Here is a 25,283-nt window from a genome sequence, read left to right on the forward strand (position 1 = left end):
ACAATAAAGCCGACTGCATAACGTTCGTATTATATTCCGTTGCCAGGCCACGACGCCCCAGTGATGCGAGGACAGAAACCAGAAAATTAAAGAATCCATGGTTCTTAATAAGCACACGTCCAGCTTTGTAATCACGGCGACTTGGAATTCTCGTTTCACATTCGATCCTCACGCACCCGATTACACTGCACGCTTGCCCTACCCCAAGTAAATAAGCCCGCCCTGTTTTAATTGTCGCGTTTTACAATTTCCCGCTTTGAAAGACCAAACATTCAAACGACACGAGCAGTAACTCGGGCCTGCTGTCGCTATGCACGCACGCTCACAAAAAGGGTCCTTGCTCCGGAGCTGAATTACGGCGCGGAAGGAAGATAACAGGGGGGTCAAATTTCACCGCCACTCATTCATAGTACACACGAGTCGTGCGCGCCGAAGGTTTTCGCTTATCGACAATCTCAATGTATGAACTTTACCCGTTCGGAATTACGACTGGCGTGGCACAGCACACATAAATCCGACAATTGTGAGGGTTGCTCTCAAAGCCTGGGTGGGTCGTCCACGTTGGTCGGGCTATTGATTCGCTGGGTTGGCCAGCATAGCAAATCGCCCCAAAGGAGCTGACGGAGTATTGGAAGGGTTAGGGAAAAACGCGTTCTGATCAATTCAGTTCCAGGAGCTCAGTCTTCCGATTGCCGGAGCGTGAATTCATTCTCATTTTGGCTGTTTTTTGTCTCTTGGTTAATCACCGCACATCTCAGTAAGGCGCCCCCGGTAGACCATGTAATCGGCAAGCGACTGTGCCGTGAAGCGTGACTCCGTGAGAAGCCTGAGGCGTTTCATACTATTCACTACCACAGCGTGCCGCTCGCCTCAGAGCGAGCTTACGGCGGAGCCAGTGTGAGCGTAGCAGCGACTCGTAGCAGATGTGTCAAAAGCCTCTACGGCGATAGTAAACCAGTAAATGATAGATGTGCCGGCCGCTCTGGCGGACTGAGGGTTGCGCAAGCGGTGATAAGTGGGGCGACGGCGGTGAGCGGTGGCGAAGGGGCGGAGCTTGAGTGGGAAGCGGAGAGAGTAGCAGGTCGAACGATAGCCGCGGAATCACTTTACGTTTACGGGGGATGGGGGAATGCCAGGCGCACGAGCTATCTGCGACGACGAAGATAGACCACCCACCAAATGATCTAACAGACCCACGGACAGACATGATTCAAAACGCTCCCATCGCGGAAATGGCTGTGGATAGCCCTACTACCAAACCTCCGAAAACTTGTAAGGATTTGAAATCGACGAGTGTCAAAGTGAAATCTACAACACCCAGTGTGAAATCGACATCGGTTCAGGAGAACTTAGCATCCAACCCAGCTTCCCTACTTGCCGCAATTGGCGATTCCGAGGAGTATGTGAAACCGATTGTTAAAGACGGTGAAATTATTTTGGAAGTTGAATGTGGCCAAAATAAGGCGTATTTGTACTTATCGAAACTTTGCCAAGGAAGTAAGGGCCCGTGTATATATTTCCAAACTTCGTGGTTAACGCCGAACGAGTTTCAATTCGTCAGTGGCCGAGAGACCGCTAAAGACTGGAAGCGATCTATTCGCCACCATGGGAAGAGTTTGAAGCTTTTGTTGACAAAAGGCATCTTGTCTGTTCATCCGACTGTGTGTGATTGTGAGGGATGTCGTCACGGTTCCAGCACGCCGGTAAGTTGCAGAGATCATCCCGCAATAACACGATGTACTTGTCTTACTGTACTACGGCATCTTGTGTTGATATAAACAGACACGTGCTCCCTCGCCCGCTCTACACACAATCTTCCATGTGTGTTTTAAAAAGATATAAGTTATGTTTTTAAGAGGGCCAGGTTGTAACCTTGTACTTATTTTATTAACACACGCTAATATGTCTTAGCTTTTAGTCAGGACCACCCCTTCAGCGTCTATTTCTCTGCATGCTATCTTCTGTCAATGAAACTTGTGGACGTGACATCCCGTTGTATTAACTTAAATATGTTGATGCCAAACGCATGACACCAGTTAAAAATCCATTGAATTAACTACTGCAAATGTCAGTGTGACCACCTGTGTTGAATTGAACGAATGCCAGGTTATGCATTCAATTAAGGTGAGATATATCAAGTGTTTATTTCACTTGTCGGTTTGTCTCGCCGCGTTCTCTAAATCCCAAATCCGATACTGTAAATCTTCCCGAATCAACACGGCACCACCGTGCGTGAGAGAGAGTGGAATTATCCTCAGCTCAGACCCCGAGAAACTTTGTCCACATGTCGTGGCAACAGCCTATACTCTCTTCCCATTGTGAGCAAATTACAAAGACTCAGTGTTTAAGGTGTGAATGATTTGAATACTCCGCGCTCCGCCGACAGGCTAGTGATTCTAACTAGCTAAAAGCCTTATTTACGGGAGACCCTCCTAAAGATCATTGTCAGAGCGGCCCAAAGTTTACATTGAGCTATGTCCATAACGCGGACAATGGGCCCACCAGTTTTGACGCGAGTTTACAATTGCCGTTCAATCATTTGGCGACGCGAATGTTGACGGAGGCTTGAACAAGCGTGCACGGAGCGAGCTGAAATCGCGCCTGTGTTCTGATTGACAGGGCATCGGGAGAATGGACAAGCGTCACTCATTTCACCGTGGCGAGTTGTAAGCGAGCTGTAGAGGGTAGAAATTATCTGTAGATGCAATTGTCCTTGATAATATTATAGATACAACAATGACGTCAATGTGATATATATCACCCACGCTTAAACGCTGCTCACACCCCTTTATTTATACTCACACCCAATGCAACGGCACATGCTTGCTATAAAATTCACACGAGTGAACTGAGTCGATCTGAACTTATTGTGAATGTTGAAGTATGTTTTTCTTTAAACGAAGAATATCTTAATAAACAAGCAACATGTACACCGGAGGGTAGAGTTGAGAGTTTCATCATTCACGTTGAAACGGTCACCATCTGTTTATGTTTAAGAAAAATATATGGAATGTATTATTTCAATATTCATCTCTACATGTATCGTAAAACCATTCGGAAAACATAAATAGAGCGTTAACGTTAAAAGATAAACTTTGTAACTTACAGTTACTACTTTGATATGCGTTCGCATCACGGTAATCCGTGTATTTCTTGCTGAGAGCTGCTGTAGGGTGTGTTTGCCACCCATACTGCAGACCAGAAAGAAAGGTTAATCGAACTTAACAATGAGTGTTTTAGACAACACGATTATTGGTAAACATGGTAAAATAGCTACAAAAAGAGGTGAGGAACACAAGACTATAATCGTCGCTCCATTTGTGCAAAGTACCAAGTAACAGTTAAATCCTAACTGGTGTTTTGAAAAAGCACACGTGTGAAACCTCATAGCCACCGCATCCCACACACTTCCACAACTTGTCATTGAAGGTTAGTTATTTCTCCCCTGTAGTACTCACCGCGTAAGGAAAAATGCGACCTGGCGTCGGAAACAAGATTGATTTGAGCGTAAAATGGTTCTGGCACATTGCCGAGGCAGACTGATGTCGCCGCATCGGGGCACACGTGTTTGCGCCGTAAATTGTCGTCGGAGAGAGCGTTTTTGTCTTGAATGTGCCGGCGCAGTTGCGTCCGTGACAGAAAGCGTCGGTTTGACCCTTGACGTGACAATACGTCGTACGTTTAACGTAATGTAGAGCACGAAATGGTTGTATTTTGTGCGACACAGACTCTCGGTCTTGGCGGGGTTTATAGCGAGTTATCGAGTTTCAGTGCTAGTTTCAGTTTTCGTGTTGTTCAGTGCAACTTGTGATTTGCGTGTGACTCAAGTGATATTTTGTTACCTCAACACCCAGAATTAATATTCGATGGTGTTGACGTTTTCCTTGAATTCTCAATTTGAGACTGGCGAAGAAATGAGCCCTTACTAACCCGTTGTCGTGAAGTCATCAAACGAATTGTCAATAAGGTGATGTTTGTTCCTATTTAAACCATATTCATTGCGTAGTTTGAAATATTAATAATTTGAATGCACCCAGAAATCCTTATACAAAAGCACGATGTACTTGTCACGCACCAAACAAATCCACTTTACAGAATTGTCATATTTTACACTTTCCGAGCATTTGTTCGACATATGTATTAAACTTATGTTCAAGATTTTAGACTAAGGTTCAGCTCATCTATAAAGTAAATTCGTTAAATCGACAACGCCGATGTAATACATGACAGCATCACGATGTCACATCTAACGTTTAACGAAATACTTACACTAATCCCTTCAATCCCGTTATTACACGCAACTAACGGCAGTTTAAGCCGTTAAGCCCCTAAAACCAATAAAAATGCCGATATCCCTTAAACCAATGACAAGACAAACGCTGTCCAGTACCCGTGACCGGAAGATTCTTTACTATCTCCACAATCCTTTGTTTGCCTTACGACATAATATTCCCACCCAATAAGGAAGCGAAAAATGCCCAGAGGAAAACGCCGGTTATTCCGACCAAGCTTCTCAGATGCAGCCGATAAAATCCCGACCCCCAGCGTTCCTCGTGCCGCCCCCAGCCGTAACCTCAAGCGAGAAAGGTCCGAGAGTTTCTAATAGTTTTACAGCCGGCAAATGATCAGGGGATATTATTTTTCAGCTATTACGTTTCTCGTTAGTATAATGCCCTAGTATTAGGTCGCTTCCACGTCTGCCTGAGATAATTACTGCTATTTCACGCTTCCTCGTGCCCAGCTGTTTGGCTGAGATTGTGCTCGGACCTGCATAATGTATTAAGTCCCGGTCGTAAAAGTTTAAATTACTCCCTTACAGGTTTAAGGCTATGAAATCGTATTTTCTTGCCGCAGAAACGTATTTTCCAGACTTCTTACACCGAGGCAGCCTTCGATTTCCCTTAGTAGTTTCGACTTGAAATGGCTCCTCCCGTCCGTCTCGAGACGGGTTATTGTGCATTGTAATTATAAAATTCAAAATTCAAAATAAGAAAATAAACCTGACTTCATGTTAAGTACAGCTTAGCAGTAAAGAGGACTGTTGGTGTGCAGAGCTTCATTCAGCCAGTTAGATTATATGATTGTTGATATTTAGTTTTATTTTATTTTTTTATTATTTGTGATTCTAGAAACACAACGCATAGATACACCATTTTGTTATTCATTCAGAAATATGATATAATTTCTATTTAAACTATCTCCAGTACTATGTGGAATATAAACAGTTAACAGGCGAATGTGTCTCTCTAATGCACAATGACATGGACGACTTATGGCTGCAATTGTCTTGCAATAAATTTCACTAAGCATGAAAACTATTCTTACTACCAACGTGTAAATTTCTGTCCATTGCAGAAAGTGATACTCAACATATCTTCAGTTATTTAAGTTTTCCTAGTGTAATCCTAACGTTATTCTCCTGTCAGTCCAGAGACCCTCAGATGCCTATTCTTCAGAGAACGCCACACCCCCCCCCCCCCCCCCCCATTTCCTGTGACGATGAAAATATCACAGGTTATTTGGGTATTTTAGACATACCGTTAAGTATAATCTTAAGCGATATCTCTACTCATCTATTGCTTTCGAATGTGTAACATGAAACATAAGTTCGCAATATTCATGAAAGTTTCCTCTAATATTTATGAAGGTATAATGTAAAATTACGTTGCTCATATTCTCGAAAGTTTCTTCTTAACTTGTGAGTGGATAACGTGAAGCAAGTTGCCCATCTGTTAGAACGTCTCTATTCTCCCACATCTTGTGAATGTATGCTCTGAAGCTGAAGCGACTCCCGGGCTTTCAACCACACAGTCGCATTTTGCTCAAGTAATCGACGACTGATAGATCCCCCCATCTCACCCCAGTGGATATATATGAATGCCACGTAACTGTATTCCAGCCTTACGACTCCGACCTGTAACAAGTACATGTATAGCCAGGACCAGACAATTCAGTGATTGATAGCATGAGAATCGATGATAAGCGTTAATCAAATAACCCGTTCCCATAACTTTGACAGTCCAATTAATTTCGTCGCCTCTTACGAAATTGCTGCAACTGAATATGGGAATGCACTGAGAAAATGAAATTATGAAAGTATTTCAAAATGAACTCACTGCAGTCATCAGTAAATGAAACTGACAGCAACAACGAAAGTCAGCTCTGTGGCCAATGACCTGATGAGTTCTCAGTTCGTCATCGCACGATATCTGGATTTCAGGGGATCTGTTCTAGCAAACTGACAACCTTGCCAATGTGTCCTTTCAGTTCGATTTACCGACGACTTCTAATGTTTCTGTTTCATTTATCCCTGCCATGAGTCCAAAACGTAGATGTGAAATACACACAGCGGTAGATGATTGAAAAATTTAACTGTTACACGTAGTTGTCACGAGTAGTCTCTCCTCTCGACGTAGGTTCACGGCCGAACTTGTCTTATCTTGTCCACGTTCATCTACCATTTGTCCTTGACTTTCACTCGATTTTACTATTGTCAGTTTGGTCAAAATAATACTCCCTTATGCATAAATTTGAAACAGATAACGGAATGAGTTACTAGTAACTGTAGATCACCGACCGGTTCGTGGTTATGGAGAGACACGGTTGGTCGTAATGTTTGTTGACAATGTCAAGTTCCTCCCCGAATGACCGACAATCACTGAGGGGGTGAATCGCAGATCACGATGACATGATAGTGTTTTCCTCATGATCAGGTCCGATCGCTATCAAAAGGCCGAAACATATTTTTGACATGCGTGACAATGGATTGACAAAACTGGGACAGGAAGTTTGTTTACAGCGATAAGAATTTGTTAACATTTGCTGTTTACGAAATGATAACGGTTCCGTGTGGAGGAAAACACACTTTTCCAAAATAATTACTTTTCCTCGAAATATTTTCGCCTTCGACAAATCTGCACATGTAAGCGTGGTTGTAGTTTTACCGTTAACAGTGTATACATACTGTTGTATCTTATTCGTTTCAATGGTTTCCAATAGCGCGGCACCATAATATTGAATACAACGTGTGATTTGTCACAATGATCGCCTGGCATCATCGTCTGGTAAACGTAATGTATATTCCACGGGTTTCCCGAGTTGTGGTCATGGCCCTGCAGTGTTGTGAACTTTGTATGCTACGTTTAAAATGGCACTTGTTGTTTCTCTTCCTGGTACTTTACTCAAAGCGGTTAAATCATTAAACTTAGCTTGGTGGTGGTAAAGAGTGAACACGTGGGTCCGACTTATCACAACCGGCATTAATCCGGACTTGTACACATTAAAACAGACACACGCGCGCGCTTGCACATCGCAATATAAACGTAATTCAATAAATCTGTGGCCACGGTAAATCCATTTCACCTCGCTTAAGACCGACATTACGCCAGGCTTTTCTCCAACACTGAGTTGACACGCTATGATATTACTGAAACTCTGTTCTAAGCGGCGTTAAACCAACTCCGCTCATTTATACGCTTTTTAATAATGGTCACGATTACGCAGATATTAAATTCTATCGATCAAATCCCGTCGTCTCTGTAACGCGGCCATCCCACGTTCTTCCCAATCACCTGTTCAATGACGTACAGCTTTAAAGAGTGAGCGACCATTGTGCCTTACACGACAGTAGTTTAATTTATAGCGTCAGGTATAGATGCAATCCATTACCGTCATGTCATGCAGTATTTGATATGTACCGCCATGCAGTGTCGGTTCTACACTGAACCATCTGGTCGACGCAAGAAGAAATGATTGAAAGCGTATTTTAATGGATGCATTTTTAAAACAAAGTCGGGAAAATCGAAAAATTTAATCCATCTCGTGATGGTATCTAACAACGATCATTTCGCTGTATGGGCAGATGCCTATTATTAGAAAGAGCGAGGGTGAATTATGCCTCAAAATGAATTATTCGGTAGTCGGCACTTAGTTGTAGGAACTACGAGCGCTGATCGCACGGGTAGCGAGCCAGTTGTACATTGATACGAAGCCCAGCGCCGTATGGTGTAATTTGCGCTCTAATTGTAGATCCCGAGCGTATTCGATAGGCCCAGCATTATTACAGAGTTCGGTGGGCGCCGCGAGTTATAGACCATTGCACAAATCCGGGCGGTCACGGCCAGCGGAATCGATTCCAACACTTAATCCCAGAGCGGCGCACAAAGAAATTTATTTTTCGCTCGACGGCGCGTTGAAAAAGAGCCCCATCATAAATACCGAACCCGCATGCCCCGCTAAGCTGTGGCGACCAAACAGGCTGGACAACCGCGGCTCATACGAGGTTCGTGAGCAAAAATTGCAAAGCAGTTCTATCCAAGTCTCCAGCGAACGGCGATAATATGATAGAAACGAAATTTACTACCGGTGTCGACCCAAGCTGGCCTCCGCAAATATTGATCCGGTTCGCATATGGCGGGTATCGATTGCTTTACTCCGGCGGCACGTAGCCCGCGTTAAACTATTTCCTAATGTTTCAAAGAAACACGCACTGTTTCCGCTGCAGAAGTCGCGATGGGATGGCGTAGAGCTGTGCCGCACCGCACGAGCGCGAAACTAAATTACTTACGAGTGTCAGCATTTTAATGCTCTGGAGAAATCCGACTCAGCAGGCACGAAACGTGCTATCGATCATATGTGCGCAAATCCGGTCACGTGCAGTATTTGCATACGGCGGGCTTTGTCGGCGCCGGGAGTCGGGAGGGCGAATGTATGGATGAGCTGCAAAATTAATTATTAGGACACTGGAGAGTACAGCGGGTTTCGGGGAGGTCGCTGGCGAAAATTGAAAACCCGAGAGTGGCAGTTCACGGCGTGTATCCGCTGGAGTTCGCAGCGAGTTGTGAAGGGAGAACACAAAGCTGACTTGGATCCTCTCACCCTACTGGCACCGAGTCGACGGCAGTCACTAATCGTTTTAGCGTGTGGTGTGTCCGCCTCGGGGGACGCATTAATTGTCACCGGTCTTCATTAAGTATTTCGTATGATTAGAGCCACGCCGTGGATGGGAATCGTGCATTATTAATTCAGGCTAAAGTATCAATCTAGCTTGCGAAAATGAGATTTTCTTCATTAATTCTCTTTTCGCTTTAGACTCGGCAAAGCTCTAGGTTTCCACCGCCGGGTGTAAAGGAGCCTAGACGCTTCACCGGTTCCGAAAAGATGAAGCAAAGAGTCCCCCTCAAAGCCGGAATGTAATTTTGCACAGTTAAAAACGCCTGCGGAAAGCTTCTTCTTGTGTTCCGCCAAGTCGTATCCCTTGACGAAGTCCCGTATCACATCTTTCTTGATGACCTCACGCAATGTTATTCCATTCTTCTGGTACTTAAAGGAAGTAACCCAATCGGTTGGTACATGTAATGACTGGACCTCGACTGACCAGTCTCTATATTTTAAATATATCTTTTTCTAAAGTGTGCGTATGTGTACGTGTGTATGAGCCCGGGACATATTGGCCAACATTTCGGATTCGTCATCTCAGTCTCATTTTGAGTCTTTCACCAACTTACACCTTACATTTCACCAACATGCAAATCATTTCCACCGAACAAGAAGCACTAGGCTAAAGAAAAAGTGAAATGTTTCTCGGGCATCGGCACGTCACTTTTATTTGTGCGCGTAAGAATTTTTTTATTGCCATTCTTAAAACATATTTTTTGTCATGCAGCCTTAGGCTATCGATATTCAAGGATAGCGGGGATTCCAATAATCCCGGTTTGAGCAGTATCGTGTCTAAATCGTATGACATTGGTATAATTGTTCCCATACATGGCTAGCACACCATGGTGAAGTCCAGTGTTCGATACTGTTGGTGATTCACGTGTTCAAGTCGTCGCTATGGGAGCATTAAATAGTTTCATGAGATCAAAGGTAAAAGTGGTAGGATCTACATCAGGTACTGCCACTGTGGTTATGGTAGTGTCTTTTGAGAACCTAGTATTTGTTAGCCTCTAACTGCCTCTCAGTCAAACCAGGGGGACTACATCAGACAATATGTTGTAGATTATCTCTGCTCCTACTAGACCTGTTAGCATCGGTCAAACTGGTTGTGCTGGCAGTCAAAGTGCTTGTCTTGGCATCGGTCAAACTGGTTGTGTTGGCATCGGTCCAACTGGTCACATCAGTCAAGCTGTCTGAGTTAGCTGCAGTAAAACTGGTTGTGTTCGCCTGAGTCAAACTAGTGCCGTGGTTGCTGCTCTGTCCGGGCTAAGTTACGTCCGGAGTATGTCTGATAGTGATATCCGCAACGTTATGTGCAGATAAGAGATAGTGCAAAACGGGTCAGCGATAACTTTATTGACATTTAGCGTTGTCTGTCTCTCGGAAACAGCCAGAGAAGAGACACGCTCAGATAACTTCCATTGCTTTGCTTCACACGAAGGCCTTCAATGCGACTTTAAAATCTCACGTGTACATGACAACGGCCTTTTCTGTTTAATTGTTGTCGTTGAAACGTTGTGAGTGGCTGGATGCATATCCGTCGTTAATCGTTCTTACAACATGTCATGCACAGCACGTGATACTAGCGTTTCCAAGGTAACTAAACGAAAACGCAGTCAAGCAGTTAATTTCTACCACTTTATCTCGACTGTTGTCACTCGTGCTCGCCTCTCTGCATTTCGGGACTGATTACGACATTTCGTCCTGCCGTAATTCGGAAAGTGCTTCCTGTCACGTGATCACAAAGTGGAAATAATCAGTCGATGAGGTTTACCCATCGGCTCAAGTGGTAGTCGCTCGCCTTTGTTTGACGCTGAGCGCATTAGTTTGGGATGTGACCCTCCCTTCATTATTAATTATTTAATGGAGAGCTGCTTTATTAATATCACATGGTTTCAAACCCAAGAGAAATATCGAAAAATTCTCTATTAATGATCTTCAGCCATGCAACTTGTATCTTTGCTTTAAATCCGGCATGCGAACATGGCATCTTCTTGGTAACGTTTGGAATATGTAGCAGGGACGGAATACTGTGGTTGACGTTAAACTGACAGTCTAAGCATATAAATAATATCAAATTGTTGCTCCTTTTTAAGGCATGCATCATGCAAGACTAATCATTACCCTAAAAGCTTTACCGCAGGACCTTTAGCCAAATTTTGTTAATTTCCATGCAAATAACCAATATGTTTTGCGTCGCCGACATTTAAAAGGTTACACTGGCAATAAATACGATAAAATAGAGCAATTATAAATTGGTCAAGCGTCAGTTGTACCAGCACAGGGTGTTGAGAGAGCGAAGGGGCAATCATGGCGGGATTTAGGCACTGCGGGCGTAGACGCCTTGACGCCAGCGTTGGCGTGAATTGTGACTTATGTAGGTTGCTGGAGAGAGATGTTACTTCGACACCAAAAAGGGCTTCTTCCTACATGGCTTTCCATTTGGTCGGAACCAGGCATAAATCAACCGTTCTGATGCGGGGCGACTCTCGGCGACCAGCGCTGGCTGAAGGTGTCGCATCGCCACATAAAGCAGCGAGCGGCGTTCTAATCAACCGTCTCGCAGGCGTTGACGAGGACGATAGTGTCTTCCGTTCGATATGCGGGTCATACAACAGCGGGCGGCTGACGGTAGATGGCGCTCGCACACGTTCCGCACGCGCATGATCGACGTTAACATTGGCCATGGCTAGGGTAAGATTGGCACAGTTTGGACGGGGTAATAGAAAATATCGACATCGTCGCAGGCCGCCTTTGTTTGCCTCTCCGGTAACAGCAATCTGATGGGGACCATCTCCTGCGATCTGGCAACCTCTTCCGCCTGTGTGATTTCTTGAACGTGTCTCTCCGTCTCCTGAGACCGGCACTCCTTCCCGTCCTAGAAATTTGATTACAGGGGGCAGAACGGCAAGGTTGTTGATGACGCCCAAACAAAAGCTAGCACTTAGCGCCGTGCTTCAGGCGAGGTCCTTAAAAGTTGCCTAAACACCGCCTTCGATCTCTCTCCACGGTGAATCATATGTGAAGGACACTCTCCCCCTACCTCACACTCCCAAACATGCACCTGATGTCCAATAAATAAAATGACGCTATTCGTTGTTTTGTGTTGTCGGCGATGTATACAGCATGTGTAACTACGTTTTATTTAGGACAAAGACGTGTCGGTGAAACATCCAATGATGTCACACATCCATATCATAAATAATTGACGGGAATAAATCATGTTGTGTGGATTTTTTGGGGCGCGGTAATCTGACGGGGACCGGGGTTGTGCACCGGCGTTTGGGGTTGAAGCTCCCCCCACCCACCCCCAATCTACATTCTGGGTAGGGACGAGTCCCACATGTCTCATACTCTGCGTTGTGAAGAGTCTTCGCTAACGGCTGCGGAACGAAAGCAAAACAAATAAACCTTGTTCAAGGCGACTAAATTCAGACATTTACTCTCGCGAAGAAGACTATACCTAAAGCCACGGGGAGCTCCAACGCGAGAGCTCCCTCTGTAAGCTGTTTTGTCACGAACTGGGAGATTTTGCAAGCGCCGTCTCCCGACCTTTTTGTTAGGGAGTGGTTCGCGAGCGGATAGGGCTTAGCTGCGCGCTGAGACACCGAGGTTGTTTGAGACCCGCTTACGCCCAGTTGATAATTATCCCAATTGGAAAAGCTTGCCTGTAATGGCCTACGGGTGACGGAGCCGCCTCCTTCTGTAGGTGTGGCTCAGGAGCGAGGTCAACCCGGTTTAATAGCGGATTAATAAGCAGCATTTGCGGCCCTCATTACACGGCGATGCCTCACACGTGAAACTGCTCTTGAACGAGTCCATACAGCCGCTGTCGTTGCAGTATGTCTGTAGCACCTGAAGACGAGGCTGGAGTTGCCGCAGGGAGGCGCTGAGGCCACAGAGGGAACAGGCAGTGACTCACTTTTTTATGGCCAGTAGGCTGAATAATTCCCCGTTCATCAAATGTATATGGTGTTCACAGAACGATTTTCTCATGCTTTCAGCTTTGATAGGTAATTACATTCACAAATGTGTTTCATCCTATCACTCCCGATTAATCGGAACAATTGCACGACGTTTAGATGTACAGAGGTAAACATATACTAGCGTTTGGTCGTACAAGTGTATATTTGTAATTACTCTAAACCAATGTGAAATAATATCAAGAAAATCGTTATGTACTGATATTAAAATAACCGTTGATGGGCTTTATGTGATTTAATTCCGGACGTGAAGCTTCGGATTTCTGCATGTATAATCGTTGTTACACACAGACGAAGGTAGCCTAAGCAGATTACAGGCAATTCCACGTTTTGTCAGCTTCGCACAAGACGCTGCACGGACACTGATCTTCACTCTAACAACCAGCTGTGATCTCGTATTCTCAAAGGAGATAAGTCTCGCCTTGTGGATAGTGTTTCTCAAACGCCGTAGGGATCACCCCACCTTAGAAATCTTTGGCATCGTAAAGATAAAACGAACGCCGATCAAGCTTCCCTCGACAACAGGACAAATCCAGCCCCGGTAGGACACCCGAGAGGACCGCACCGCTAGTCACGTACTCCGATAAGCCGTCAGCCGCGGCAAGAGAGGGGGGATAAGCAGCTTAGCGAAAAATATCTTTCCAATAGTTTCGTTTTGACGCGTAGTGGAGTGCCCCGCTTGGGGTATCCAAGCGTCTAGTCGGCCTATATCAACTCTGGCAGGCGTTCCGTCAAGACGAACCCGGCCTTTTGTCACCCCCACGCGTCCGGGGTTCGGAGATAGCGGGAGGTCTTACCGAGGGGTCATGACGGCGAGACAAACGCACAGATAAAGAGCCCCATAATTTACTGGGAAGACGACAGGTGAGGAGATACGGGCGCCCAAGTCGTTCCTATCGGCGGGGATTGGTCTCGCATTTCCTTCTCACCTTTGCCGAGGGAGACGTTCAAATACATATCAGCCCTCCAATGCTGTTAGAGATTAATGTTTAGCTAACGTTTGCTCTATGCAAGGAAGATTAAGTTACCGTTTAGCCCGCATTGTTATACTGGCAGTTTTGTTTGATTTGGCCAGATCGGAGTATTCAGACCTATACTGCAAATTTAGCGATGTACCAGCCAAGAGATAAAAATATTCTAAATGATGGAATGTGAAATAAGAGCTATTGCATGTTACCGAGAAATGACATAAAGTTTAGATGTACATGAAAGCAAATTTAAAATTATAGTAGTTTAATTCAACAATCGGCCCAAGATGCAGACAGACTCGCTCTTCTGAAGTCACATGGCGTCACGAATCCTCTTAAAACACCATATTCGCCAGCGCACGAGCGTGCATCATATTCTTGATCGATACAAATTTTTATAAAGTCATTTCAAAAGTAGTAACCAGATATCTTGCTGAAAAGACATCCATGCTGAATGCGAACAGCTGAAGAGAATGAAAAACGGCGAACATGTGATCAATATCGCCGCGTGGCTACTATACACGAGTATCGGCAGCGCATCGACCTGACGTTTAACGTTATACTGTTGTCCTCGTGCAGTTTGCGAATTCACACAAGTTCAGTACTTTGAGTTAGGAAATCGAAGCTCCGCGCGCAAAGCTCAAGGGAATGCCCAACATGAAAGTTAAGCATTTTTAGCAAAATCCCTATAAAACTGATCCTATCCATCTAATTCTCATGTGTCGTTTTTTATATGAATTCAATTTTTATATCATTTATAAAACAGACTATGTTCGTCACATGTTTGCAGTATGGATCGCCTCGGCGTCCCAAGGCTATTAACCGCTACATGTGTTGTCTACGTGTTAAAACACAAAACGCCTAGTGTGAAAATTATATCGCTTGTAAATGTTTACCTCCTTCGTATCAAACCGCCGCCAACACGGTGCCCTTACAGACCCCGACGTCGCCATCTAGCGGCGGCTGACGTCATGGGAAGGGCGGTAACTCTAAACCTCTTTAACGCTTGAGCGTCACACAGATCAATCTTCCCCGTTTTGTTTCCACGTGGTGGAAGTACGTATTATCGACCCAGGTGTTTTATGTTTGTCCCCTCCTTGCAGACGCGGTGTCGGACTGGAGAGAAGCGCAAAACGCCCTCCACTCAGGAAAAGAAAGTCAAGAAATCATCTGGGTCCGTGGAGCATCACGCAAATGGCGCCTTTAAACCCGTGGATCGTTGTCGACCAACTGAAGGGGCTAAACCTGTACCGGGTGTGGAGAGTAAACTGCCCCAGGATCAGAACCTCCCCAGCTCCAGCGGGAAGAAGTCAACAGAGAAGCACTGCAGGTAGAGTAGTTGATTATGATGCTTAGTGTACATTCCTGTGAGAAATGTTTTGACATGTTCCAAGTCTTAAAAAACAGCTTTAAACGTAAGTGTTCATGCATTCATGCATGGATGTTCTCTGTTTATTATGTCTGAGGTTAGAAAATCATAGATGGACATGAACTGTATGCTTGCTGTAGTTGGAAGAAAACAGTGATTAGATCCGTTAATCTGTTGATGGCATGCTACGATATGGGACGTTGTTCATAATATCAAACACTACTTTGTCAGGCCACTTGCACTCGATTTTTTCAAGACCAATTAAAGGGTTAGAAAATTGCGAACTGGTGGGTAAAACAACAACGCATCGTTTTTAGAAAATTTCTTACCCCGTTTGTTTTTTTAGCGCTGTATAGATGAGTAAGTGGGTAAGGTTTATGTTGCTCTTTGCAGCATTCCAGCAATACCACGGTCGGGGACACAAAAATGGGTTTTACACAATTTGCCTGATTCGAACCCGGGTGTACGGGGTGACGAATGCTTAAACCACTAGGCTACCACACCTCCCTCGGCGCTGTATGATCACGATATTGCCGATGAAACGATTTGTCTATCTGTCTCATTCACCACGGAGTTATGTTATTTATAATGTTTAAACAGTATTATTATCTGTTTGTCAGCCCATTGAAGGAGTCCACGTCAACAAATGTCATAGACGCACCGAAAGTTCAACAGTGTGAAAGACTGATCGAACCGGAAGTTCAGACGTTGAAAAAGGTCAAAGTTCAAAGCCAAGTTAACGTCGATTCGATCATCTCGGTACCGAAGATTCCTGTTGTTGAAAACGTACCTGAAGTTGTTTCATTACCACCTGCAGAAACACGTACTTCAACACTACCAGTTAAAGGTATTCTACTCCATTATATTTCGGTTAGAGCTTCCTGAAAGCATCTCTTATGTTCATCTACCAATGTTTTATTGTGTATTGAGTGAGATGTGGAATTTGGACTGACCTTGGTCCTGAAGTTTCATGCTATAATTTAATATTCAAGGAAACATTATATTACTTTCATTCACCATGACTTTGTTTGCTTTAGAAGCCTCCAAGAGTGATGAGCTGCCTCCAAAGTGTGAACAAAGTGCTGAACTACCCGAGGTCAAATTCAATGAACCAGTGTCAAAGCCAGAGGTCAAGGTTGAGGTCAAAGTTAAACTGGAAGCGAAACCGACAGAACCGTGCCCGGAGGCTTGTGTCGGTGACATATCATGCTCTGACATCAATGTTACCGAGTCGGTGTGTGTGACCGACAGTGTAGACGTTTCCGTGAAAGTGGAAAGTGAAAAGACAGACACACCTCCGAGAGGCGCAATGCTTGTCCCAATGGAGGCAAACGATGTAAATATTTCAAGCGACGCCCAACCGTCCTCGCCTTGCTCATCTAGCTGCCCATCGTCCCCGGAACCAACCGGAGACTCGGAAATCTGCCAAAGGACGCTGCCAATGTGCCCCAAAAATTCAAAATCGCATTCCGCCAAGGCAGCAGAGAGACATGTGGAACATGCGAGTGCGTCATCATCACACGGGAAAGAACCCGAAAAGTGCAAGGAAAGTGTTAAACCTAAGACTCACGTCACGCACGAGACGAAACACAAAGTGGCAGACGAGCATATTCCCAAGAGCAGTAAGAGGGAACAAGAGAAAGCGTCACCACGGTCGATACAAGACTCTCGGACGACAAATGAAGTCGCACAAATTCGACAACCAGAAACTGGCGACGCAGCCTTCAGCGACTACATGAGACTTCTGGCTGCTGGCCACGGGCCTCAGATGTTGTAAGTTTTCGCTAATTTGAACGTCAGTGTCAGGCACAGATAAATCGTGCTTTCAATGTCGTAATATTTCATATCCTTACAAAACTGAAAAAACACTCTCACAGACTTTTTTCATGTCATGCTAAATGAGTATTTCGTGACAACATAGCTCGTGTTTACAATGTCGTAATATTTCACATCCTTGAAAGCTGTAATGAAGGTTTTCAAAAGAAGTGTTTTTAAGACGTTTTTCATATGTACTAAAGTATTGATGACAAGGCAGTGGAAGAAGGCCTTGATGATATTTGTTCGTCATTACCAAGAACAATGCGTTCTCTTTCAGACATCAACCTCCGTCAGGAATGGAACCGATGTATGACATGAGGACGCCGCCGCAAATCCACGTCAATCCTGCTATGCTTCATCCGCTCCACGCATGCTCAATGTACAGCCATCCCGGAATGGTCCAGAAGGATCCCGTCTTGTACCCAACAACTGCAGGTGCACTCCCTGCTAATATCGGGGCGCCTTGTTTTGCTCCAATGCATATGATGCCACCAAGGGTGCAATATACTGTTCCCCAACCACCCATAGTGGACATGTCTCGATCTCTCCAATATTTACCGTTACCAGGAAGTGTTCCGTATCACTGTGGAACTATGGGAGGACTTAAAAGAGGGAACGCTGAAATGGACACAGCTTCCGCCTTGGATTTATCAACATCCAAAAGACTACGTATGGAGTATCCTGCGCCAGATTACCGGTTGGACACGTTGCCTGGTTGTCATGGATTCCAACCATATGGATACGATTATTCCAGAAGTTTGAGTGATGAACTGTCACGGAAAATGTACGCAGAGGAAGGGTTTAAGCCAACCGGAAGTTTAGACTTTAAACCCTACACCCCATCTTGGATGGACCATGCTGGGAAATCTGTTCTTCACAGATGTACTTGTGCCGAAAGTAGGCCCGGTGACATCCGTTTCTGGTCTGTTGAAGATGTGTGTAGATTCATCAGCATGCTCGATGGTTGCAGCATATACGCCGAGGTAAGGATACATAAATTTCATTTTTGAAGGAATTATTGCATGGCCGTGAAGCTAAAGGCTGTTTATATCTCATGAATTGAGTTTTATTACGGTTATATTACAGTTTTAGTCATGATGTGATAACAGGTTTCGGTAGTTACTGAATAATTGCAAGCCTTATTGCGACAAACCAGTATCGATCCGCAGTCCACCAGACGACCGTAGTTCCTTAACGAAAGTAGTCGTAACACTAGTACGACCTGTTTATTTCCGTTCTCTCCAAACTGTGGTCACGACAGTAACGGATCGACCATCATTTAAGCCGTCACACGTCTGCTGGGAATACCGTGTCACAAGTAGTTGTGCCGCAAGTATCACTTATCACAGAGACCTTTCCAACTAAGCATAGTCGCGACTAGTTGTGTAGGTGCTATTATTTATCATCACCGCGGGCTTGACAGACAGACCGTTGGATGGATGGCCCGTTAACACGTGCTGCCGTAGTGCCCTGCTAGAACCAGATTAATCCTGATGCCACAATGAATATTGTCAACCCTAGTTAGAGGAAATGACAATAGCTTAACGATACCCAGACGTAAAGCGAGACAGACCACGGCGACAGTGAGCGTTCATATTTTTGCGTCTTGAAACCGAAGATCCTTCCATCTTACCTGAGACCTCTGTCACTATCATGGTGTCTTTCGCAGTGTGACATATTCTTATTTTAATGGCGATTTCAATAAAGGCTCTCTAATTAAGAGAATTAGGTTTTGATGACATTTATTATTGACAATTTATTAAAACAAGGAAGTAATTCTGATTAATCTATTTGTTGAATCTGAGAAGTGGTTCCTATTACCAATGTGCATTTATGAAGACGCCACTTCTATATCCGCCCTATTGGATTTATTAAGCCATAACGCTTATTTCTGTCCAATAAGTCTAGTTAGACTCAACGGTGATGTCTGGAAATCTTATTGTATTACAGCTTTATTTCAGAAATCTAAACCTAACGATGATAGTAGTAAATGAGTTTTAAGGGACTGGAGTGAAGCCCCGCATAATATGGACACGCTTAATCAATTGTGACCCAGATGTACTAATATTTTTATTTTTCGCTTTATTTTGAATTGCTCATAACAACTATTATGAAAAGGAATAATGAATGCATAATTTTCTTCCAGAATTTCCGAGAGCAGAGAGTAGATGGAAAAATACTGCCTTTACTAACAACCGACCACCTCATGAAAAATCTGGGCATGAAGCTTGGACCAGCCCTCCTTGTGTCAGAAGCTGTTGCCAAGAAGGTTCAGGAAGCTAGCAAATTCCCGGGGTGCGACAACTGCCGGAAACTGATTCTTGGTGCTAGCTAGGCGCATGCGCACAACCTTATTGAAAATGCATTGACTTGAAGTTGAGAGGAACTTCGAATAAGACTTTCCCAATGGACAAACAGTGCTCTTCATCTGCAGAACAATTGTGATATAAGTTATTCATGATAATCTAATTCTCCTTCTCCTTTCCTTGGGAGAATTCGATGATGTGTTCGTGAGCACGAACGAGTATTCGTTTTGTGATCGTTGAGTTTTGAGATGTGTTGTGCCGTTTAATGTTTGTGCACGAACTTTTGTACTGTCTTATGTAGGGAGGTATGTCAACACATGCTGGATTCAATTTTATAAAGAAATTTCTCATGGCATTTATGTGTTTTGTTGTGTACCATGAAAACCCACCACTTCTTTCATGCATTGCAAAGCTGAAAATGGATGCTGTGAGACCCAGTTAAATCCAGGTGTAAACACGTGAAGTTGAATGTGTTTTCAGCCAAACCGTGTGGAGTCGAACATGCACACAGTTAGGCCACTTTACATCACACACTTTCAGAACGTGTAGACGAACGTGTGTCGAAAAAAAACAAGTCAAGTTGAACAGGCTTACGTGAAAGACGAACGCGTATTCAATAAAACCATATCAAGTCGAGCAGGTGGATAGTGTTTGCTACGCATAAGACGAATGTGTGTTCAGTAAAATAACATAGTCGAAGTCGAACATAACGATAGAAAAAAAACGTACGTACAAGACGAATGTGTGTTCAGTAAAACACCATAAGTCGACCAGGAGGATAGTTTCAGCAACGTAGTCCAACCCGGATACAGGTTAACATGTTATAATTGGGATGACACTTTCTTAGTGAAGTAAACGGAATTCGAACCCATACTCGCAGAGTCGGGCGCCAAATCGTCAACACAGATAGTCAGCTATCTAACTACTCATCTGCAGCAGAATATGCACTTCGCAGAGAAAATGTAATCACAAGTATGACGTGTCACATTTGACCACTTTCTAAATGACACTGTGTATTAACGGGTACAGTTTAAGCACGTTTCGTCGAAGATTATACAAAAATGCATTGACACTATCAATCAACCACTCACCACTCAAGGTTTAGGTAATTCGAATGTCTTATACTGTCCCCAGCCGTTCCAAGTAATGAAATTTATTCTTCTGGGAGACCACTGCAAAGTGTCTTGAATAATTACTGGTATTGGTTATTTTATCACGATGAAAACTGCTTTTATTTCATTATCGAGCTGTTTTCACACATTGATCGTGTCCATAGATTTGCAGGACAAACAATTTTATTTATTTATTTATTCTGTTCTACTGAGGATCATAACAAATACTGCTTTGCAGGTCCGGAAGTGTCTGTTTTCAGCCTGGTACTTTCATTTCCGATTCTGGTATTTTAATGTCTGTGCAGTGTGCTACAGTTTCCACTTGTACAGGTATCGGAAACATTTTAATCCACTACCTTATATCAGAAGTCGAACATCGAACGTTTAGGGATTAGAATGGACCCTCGATCGTTCTGTTTGTATTTGACACATACTTGTGTGAGCCGAATGGCATCCTATGCTTCAAAAACCAAAGCAGTAATGCTTTCGCAAGATGTCTTCCGGCATAACGTATTCATAAACGTTAGATCTTTGAACACAGACGATGTTTCCGGAGCTTTGAACTGATATCTAAGGAATATACGAGGCGGCCGCCATGGTCCAGTGGACATTTCGGACCCTAGATCAGAAGTTATGCACACTAGTCACGTCATTCTGTATGTTACTTGTTGTTGTCCTGCCTGGCGCCCGTCACCGAGAGGATAAAACATGGACTAACCGCCTCTGAGTCGGAGTTAAATGGTCATTCTTACACCTCTCTTAGCAATAATCCATCAATATCAACGCAGGGGACATATAAAATGGCTTTTGCTTATTTTACAAATGTGGGAATCAAACCTGCATTTTCAGCACGACGAACAAACACCTTAATCACATGGTTACCCAACCGCCGAAGTCAGCATTACGCGCCTTGGAGCATTCTCAGTGTGTTGATATGATCGACACTTCCATATGCACGTGTAGTAATCTTAAAAGCGAGGTAAACCCGACTGTCACCATCTCTCTAAATGTCTGGATGCAGTGGCACGACTGGACAGTCGACATTTATTCATTACCACTCGACATTGTCTTTGAGTGAAACGAACGGTAGTCTGACTCGGCATATGATTAACATTAGTTCAGTGCACAAACAACCATCCTCGAAGGTTGGTCGAGATACTGTCGAAGAGGTCACGCAGTCGACCAAAATACCCAGCATTTGAAACGTATGAGAAACCACCCGATTCCAGTTTCCCTCAGCCTGAGGTACTGGCTACTATTTTGCCGTATAATCCCCTCGGTGTATAAGCCATGTGGATAATTTGTCCACGGCACAGGACGCCAACACTTGCACACCTGCTCGTCTGCTCGCCTGCACACCTTCTTTTAATGCATGTTAAGGAGAACGGACACATGTTTGTGACGATGTGATAATATAACATCTTTAAGGATATCAAGAGGTGGCAGGGAAACTTGTGTTCGGTCGTTACGCCGAAAATCCGGGTTCGATTCCCCAAATGGGTACATTGTGAAGCCTATTTCCGGTGTTCCCCACTGTGATATTTCTGAAATATTGCTAAAAGCGGCGTAAAAGTAGACTCACTCACTCAGGCCTTCTAATCTGATGTCCGGTATTTCACAAGCCGCTGTGACCGGACTTGAACATTGCTTACTGGACAGACGATTTTGCTTATGGATTGTTATAGTTTTTTTAACCCTTCACTTAGAAATATTCCCGTCAAAAATCAAGTGTCGACCAGACATTCTAGTGACTCACACCATGAGGATTGATCTTGTGCAGACTCTTTCGGTGTTGTCACAACCCCTAGTGTACAGTACACAACCCTGTGCACTTAAAGGAACCCACGAATCCGTTGGTTTATGATCAGATGGTGGCCACATGAATACATGCAAACACCTAGTTGCGGGTACAGCAACGTGCAGTGAACTTGGACAAAACACCGTGACTGTGTGTCCCAGTCCACTCAGCTGTGAATTGGTGCCTCATTAGGATGAGACAGCCTCAATAAACTCGGTGCGCCATATGGCAGCCGGAGTTGTATACTCCCCAGGGAGCTGAGATTGAAATACGATATGCTGTTGAGACTGACATCCAGTGATTGCGGGGAAAGTCCTAGCACCTTGAGCATGTACTATTGCGTGGATATGTGCGCTATATAAATATCCTATATCATATCGTATCATATCTTCTCAGGGAACCGATGGCATGTGTCAACCAGGTCGGTGTGCCTGACCACCCGATCCCGTTAGTCGCCTCTCACTGCATACACATGCTGCAATTCACGCCAGTATCTTGACGCATTGATTGGGAAATTAACTACTCAAAACAGAGTAAAACACCAACAATTCTGAAGCTGTGTGCACTATACATTGGCGTAGAACAGTTGAGGGATTGATTTGTTTGCGGTTTGTTCTGAAATCAATCGTCTTGTTATTTAATCCCTAGAGAACACTGGGTTGACCCGAATGTCTCTCAGGGTATCACCTGGCCAACTACATCAAGACATGATCGAACACGTGTACAGGAGTGAAGGATATGAAACGTGGTATTTCAAGCTGATGTTTAGACTCCCCCGATGGCATTTAGAATATATACTGTGTATTTACATGGTCAGAAACACGAGCAATGTTTGAAGTTGCTCTATTTCACAGATGAAGTAAAAATAGTTATTTCATGGAACGATGTCTGTAATCATATATTCTTACCATTTTAGAAATTAACCCGGTCTCCCCGGAAATAGCTGACTTCCCCTCGCTACCCTCACAACTGACACCACAATCGCTGACCTCCTCCTCGCTACCCTCCACAACGTACACCACAATCGCTGACCGCTCCCTCGTTTCCCTCACTACTTAAGCCACTGGCGTCTCCTCACCGGACAACCCTGGACAGGCATATCTCTACCAATACCCGTTGCCATGTCAGTCGGAATTTCTGTAGCTGTTGCAGGAACGCTGAGAAGGTAGACGTGTTGAAGGTGTAGTAATTGTCGGACGTTAAATGAGTGAATGGTGTTTTATTCGGCATCGATACTTTTTTCGCCATTAGAAGTAATTACGTTCCTATATAACAGCTGGGAACCGCCATTTATCCCAATGTTACAACCTTCACCAGCGCAAAAAACACTGCAAGCGTTCCGGATTTCGTGACTTACTCTCACGTTCATGGGAGTCTTGTCGAGGTCCAATTCCTCAATAAAAACATACCAACGGGATTTGTTGAAATATTACCCCCAAGAGTGCAGTCCCACCCTACAAAGAATAGCCATATATTGGGACATTTGGCGCTTTTTATAGGAAGACTCGTGTTGTCTCTACCATTTCCATCAGATGCAGGGCGAACGCTAACTGGGATGTGAGTGGGCATTACAGCTCTCCAACAGGCTGTGTTGGTATTACGCACCACCCAGTTTCATGATGCATTGAGTAATGCCATGAATACAATCCGAGTCGACATTTGGCGCCAAAGAAAACAGCTGGACGAGCGATACGATTTTCATAGTCATAAGACTGCTCTACAATGCTGTACGATGCTACAGCTGTACGATGCTAACTGTACGATCCCGAGCATGTCATATGGACGTTGATATGAATCATTATGAAAGGGAGATGATATAGATGTTTAACACATGCAGAGGCCAGGCAATTTTTCACATGCCCGAAAAACTGATGACGATAATTAACTCAGCTGCAAGAATGCAGCAGTGAGATCGAAGATTCTGACGAAACATGAACTTGTTTCATTTGTATTGCAGAAATGGTTAGGCGAAACGGAAAACGATATGGAACTACTTAAGGTATTAAACCGATGAATCTGGATTTTCGGGATGAAACTGTCATAAAACAAGGTTGTGCAGACCGCAAGTTAAGATAGAAGAAAAAACATGTTTTGGTTTAATCAAATAGACATATGATGAACTGCCGGGAGGGTGACAATGTACACCCATGGTTGTTGACGGAAACAAATAATGTTTGATGTATTTCATACTGATAATATGGCTGTGTTTTGGAGCTCACATTTGCAGTGTTTCGCCACTCTGTTCCAACGTGTCTTGATAAAACTAAAAACATGAAATTCGAATCCTGTTTTCAAGTCTATACTTTATCTTAAGCTATTGATATGGGTCGACACATAATGATGACACTAATCATTATACAGGCGAATTTCTTTAAGACGCGCTGCTTTTAAGAAGGCATAATGTGTATAAAGTCAACGACAGCAGGAGCGTTCGACGCACACCTCACCGACGCTGTTCCATGACAAAGTAGGGGTTGGGCTAGACTAACAACCAGTCTCTGAAATGGACTTATTTTACTGAAAAAAGTTCATAGTTAAAAAATAATAATATAATGAAATGGTGCCCTGAGACTTTCTTCATTTTCAGAAGCTAAGGGAATCAAGACTAGTCACATTTTCTAGACTTGCATGGGCTTTCTTGGATATATTTACTTCAGGGAATGTACGGCAGACTATGGTTGGGCGTAAAATTCAATAATGGCATATAGTCCTTGGTTCATGTCAAAATATCATCGCCATGATTAAATTTTGATCACTTTGCCCTTATTCCAGAATGTCCAGAATACAGAAATCCCTCAGTTATGTTGGTGGGCATCCCTACCACCTTGACCCAGTGAAAGCAGCGTGCAAGAGTCGTGGGTTCTACAGAGGTGGTCATCTCAACTGCTATGTTGATGAAGACCTCCTCAAGTGTACAGACAGATGTTGATGCATCTGAGTCAAGTGAAGGTGTCGGAAAGCTTCACAAACATACCAGTACACGTAATGTATC

At 44.0% G+C, this 25,283-nt stretch overlaps 1 protein-coding gene across 1 annotated transcript; it reads left to right on the forward strand.

Annotated features, from left to right (window-relative positions):
• The first annotated feature begins 258 nt into the window (after nt 1-258).
• On the forward strand, nt 259-19,736 carry LOC137285073 (uncharacterized). The gene is made up of 6 exons (XM_067817279.1): nt 259-1,703; nt 14,992-15,218; nt 15,878-16,104; nt 16,295-17,030; nt 17,353-18,058; nt 19,222-19,736. Exons 1-6 carry the CDS (start codon nt 1,122-1,124, stop codon nt 19,408-19,410), a joined length of 2,667 nt encoding a protein of 888 aa, XP_067673380.1. The 5' UTR covers nt 259-1,121; the 3' UTR covers nt 19,411-19,736.
• Nucleotides 19,737-25,283: the final 5,547 nt, after the last annotated feature.

The sequence above is a fragment of the Haliotis asinina genome, chromosome 5, assembly GCF_037392515.1.
Source record: "Haliotis asinina isolate JCU_RB_2024 chromosome 5, JCU_Hal_asi_v2, whole genome shotgun sequence".
Classification (NCBI taxonomy): domain Eukaryota; kingdom Metazoa; phylum Mollusca; class Gastropoda; order Lepetellida; family Haliotidae; genus Haliotis; species Haliotis asinina.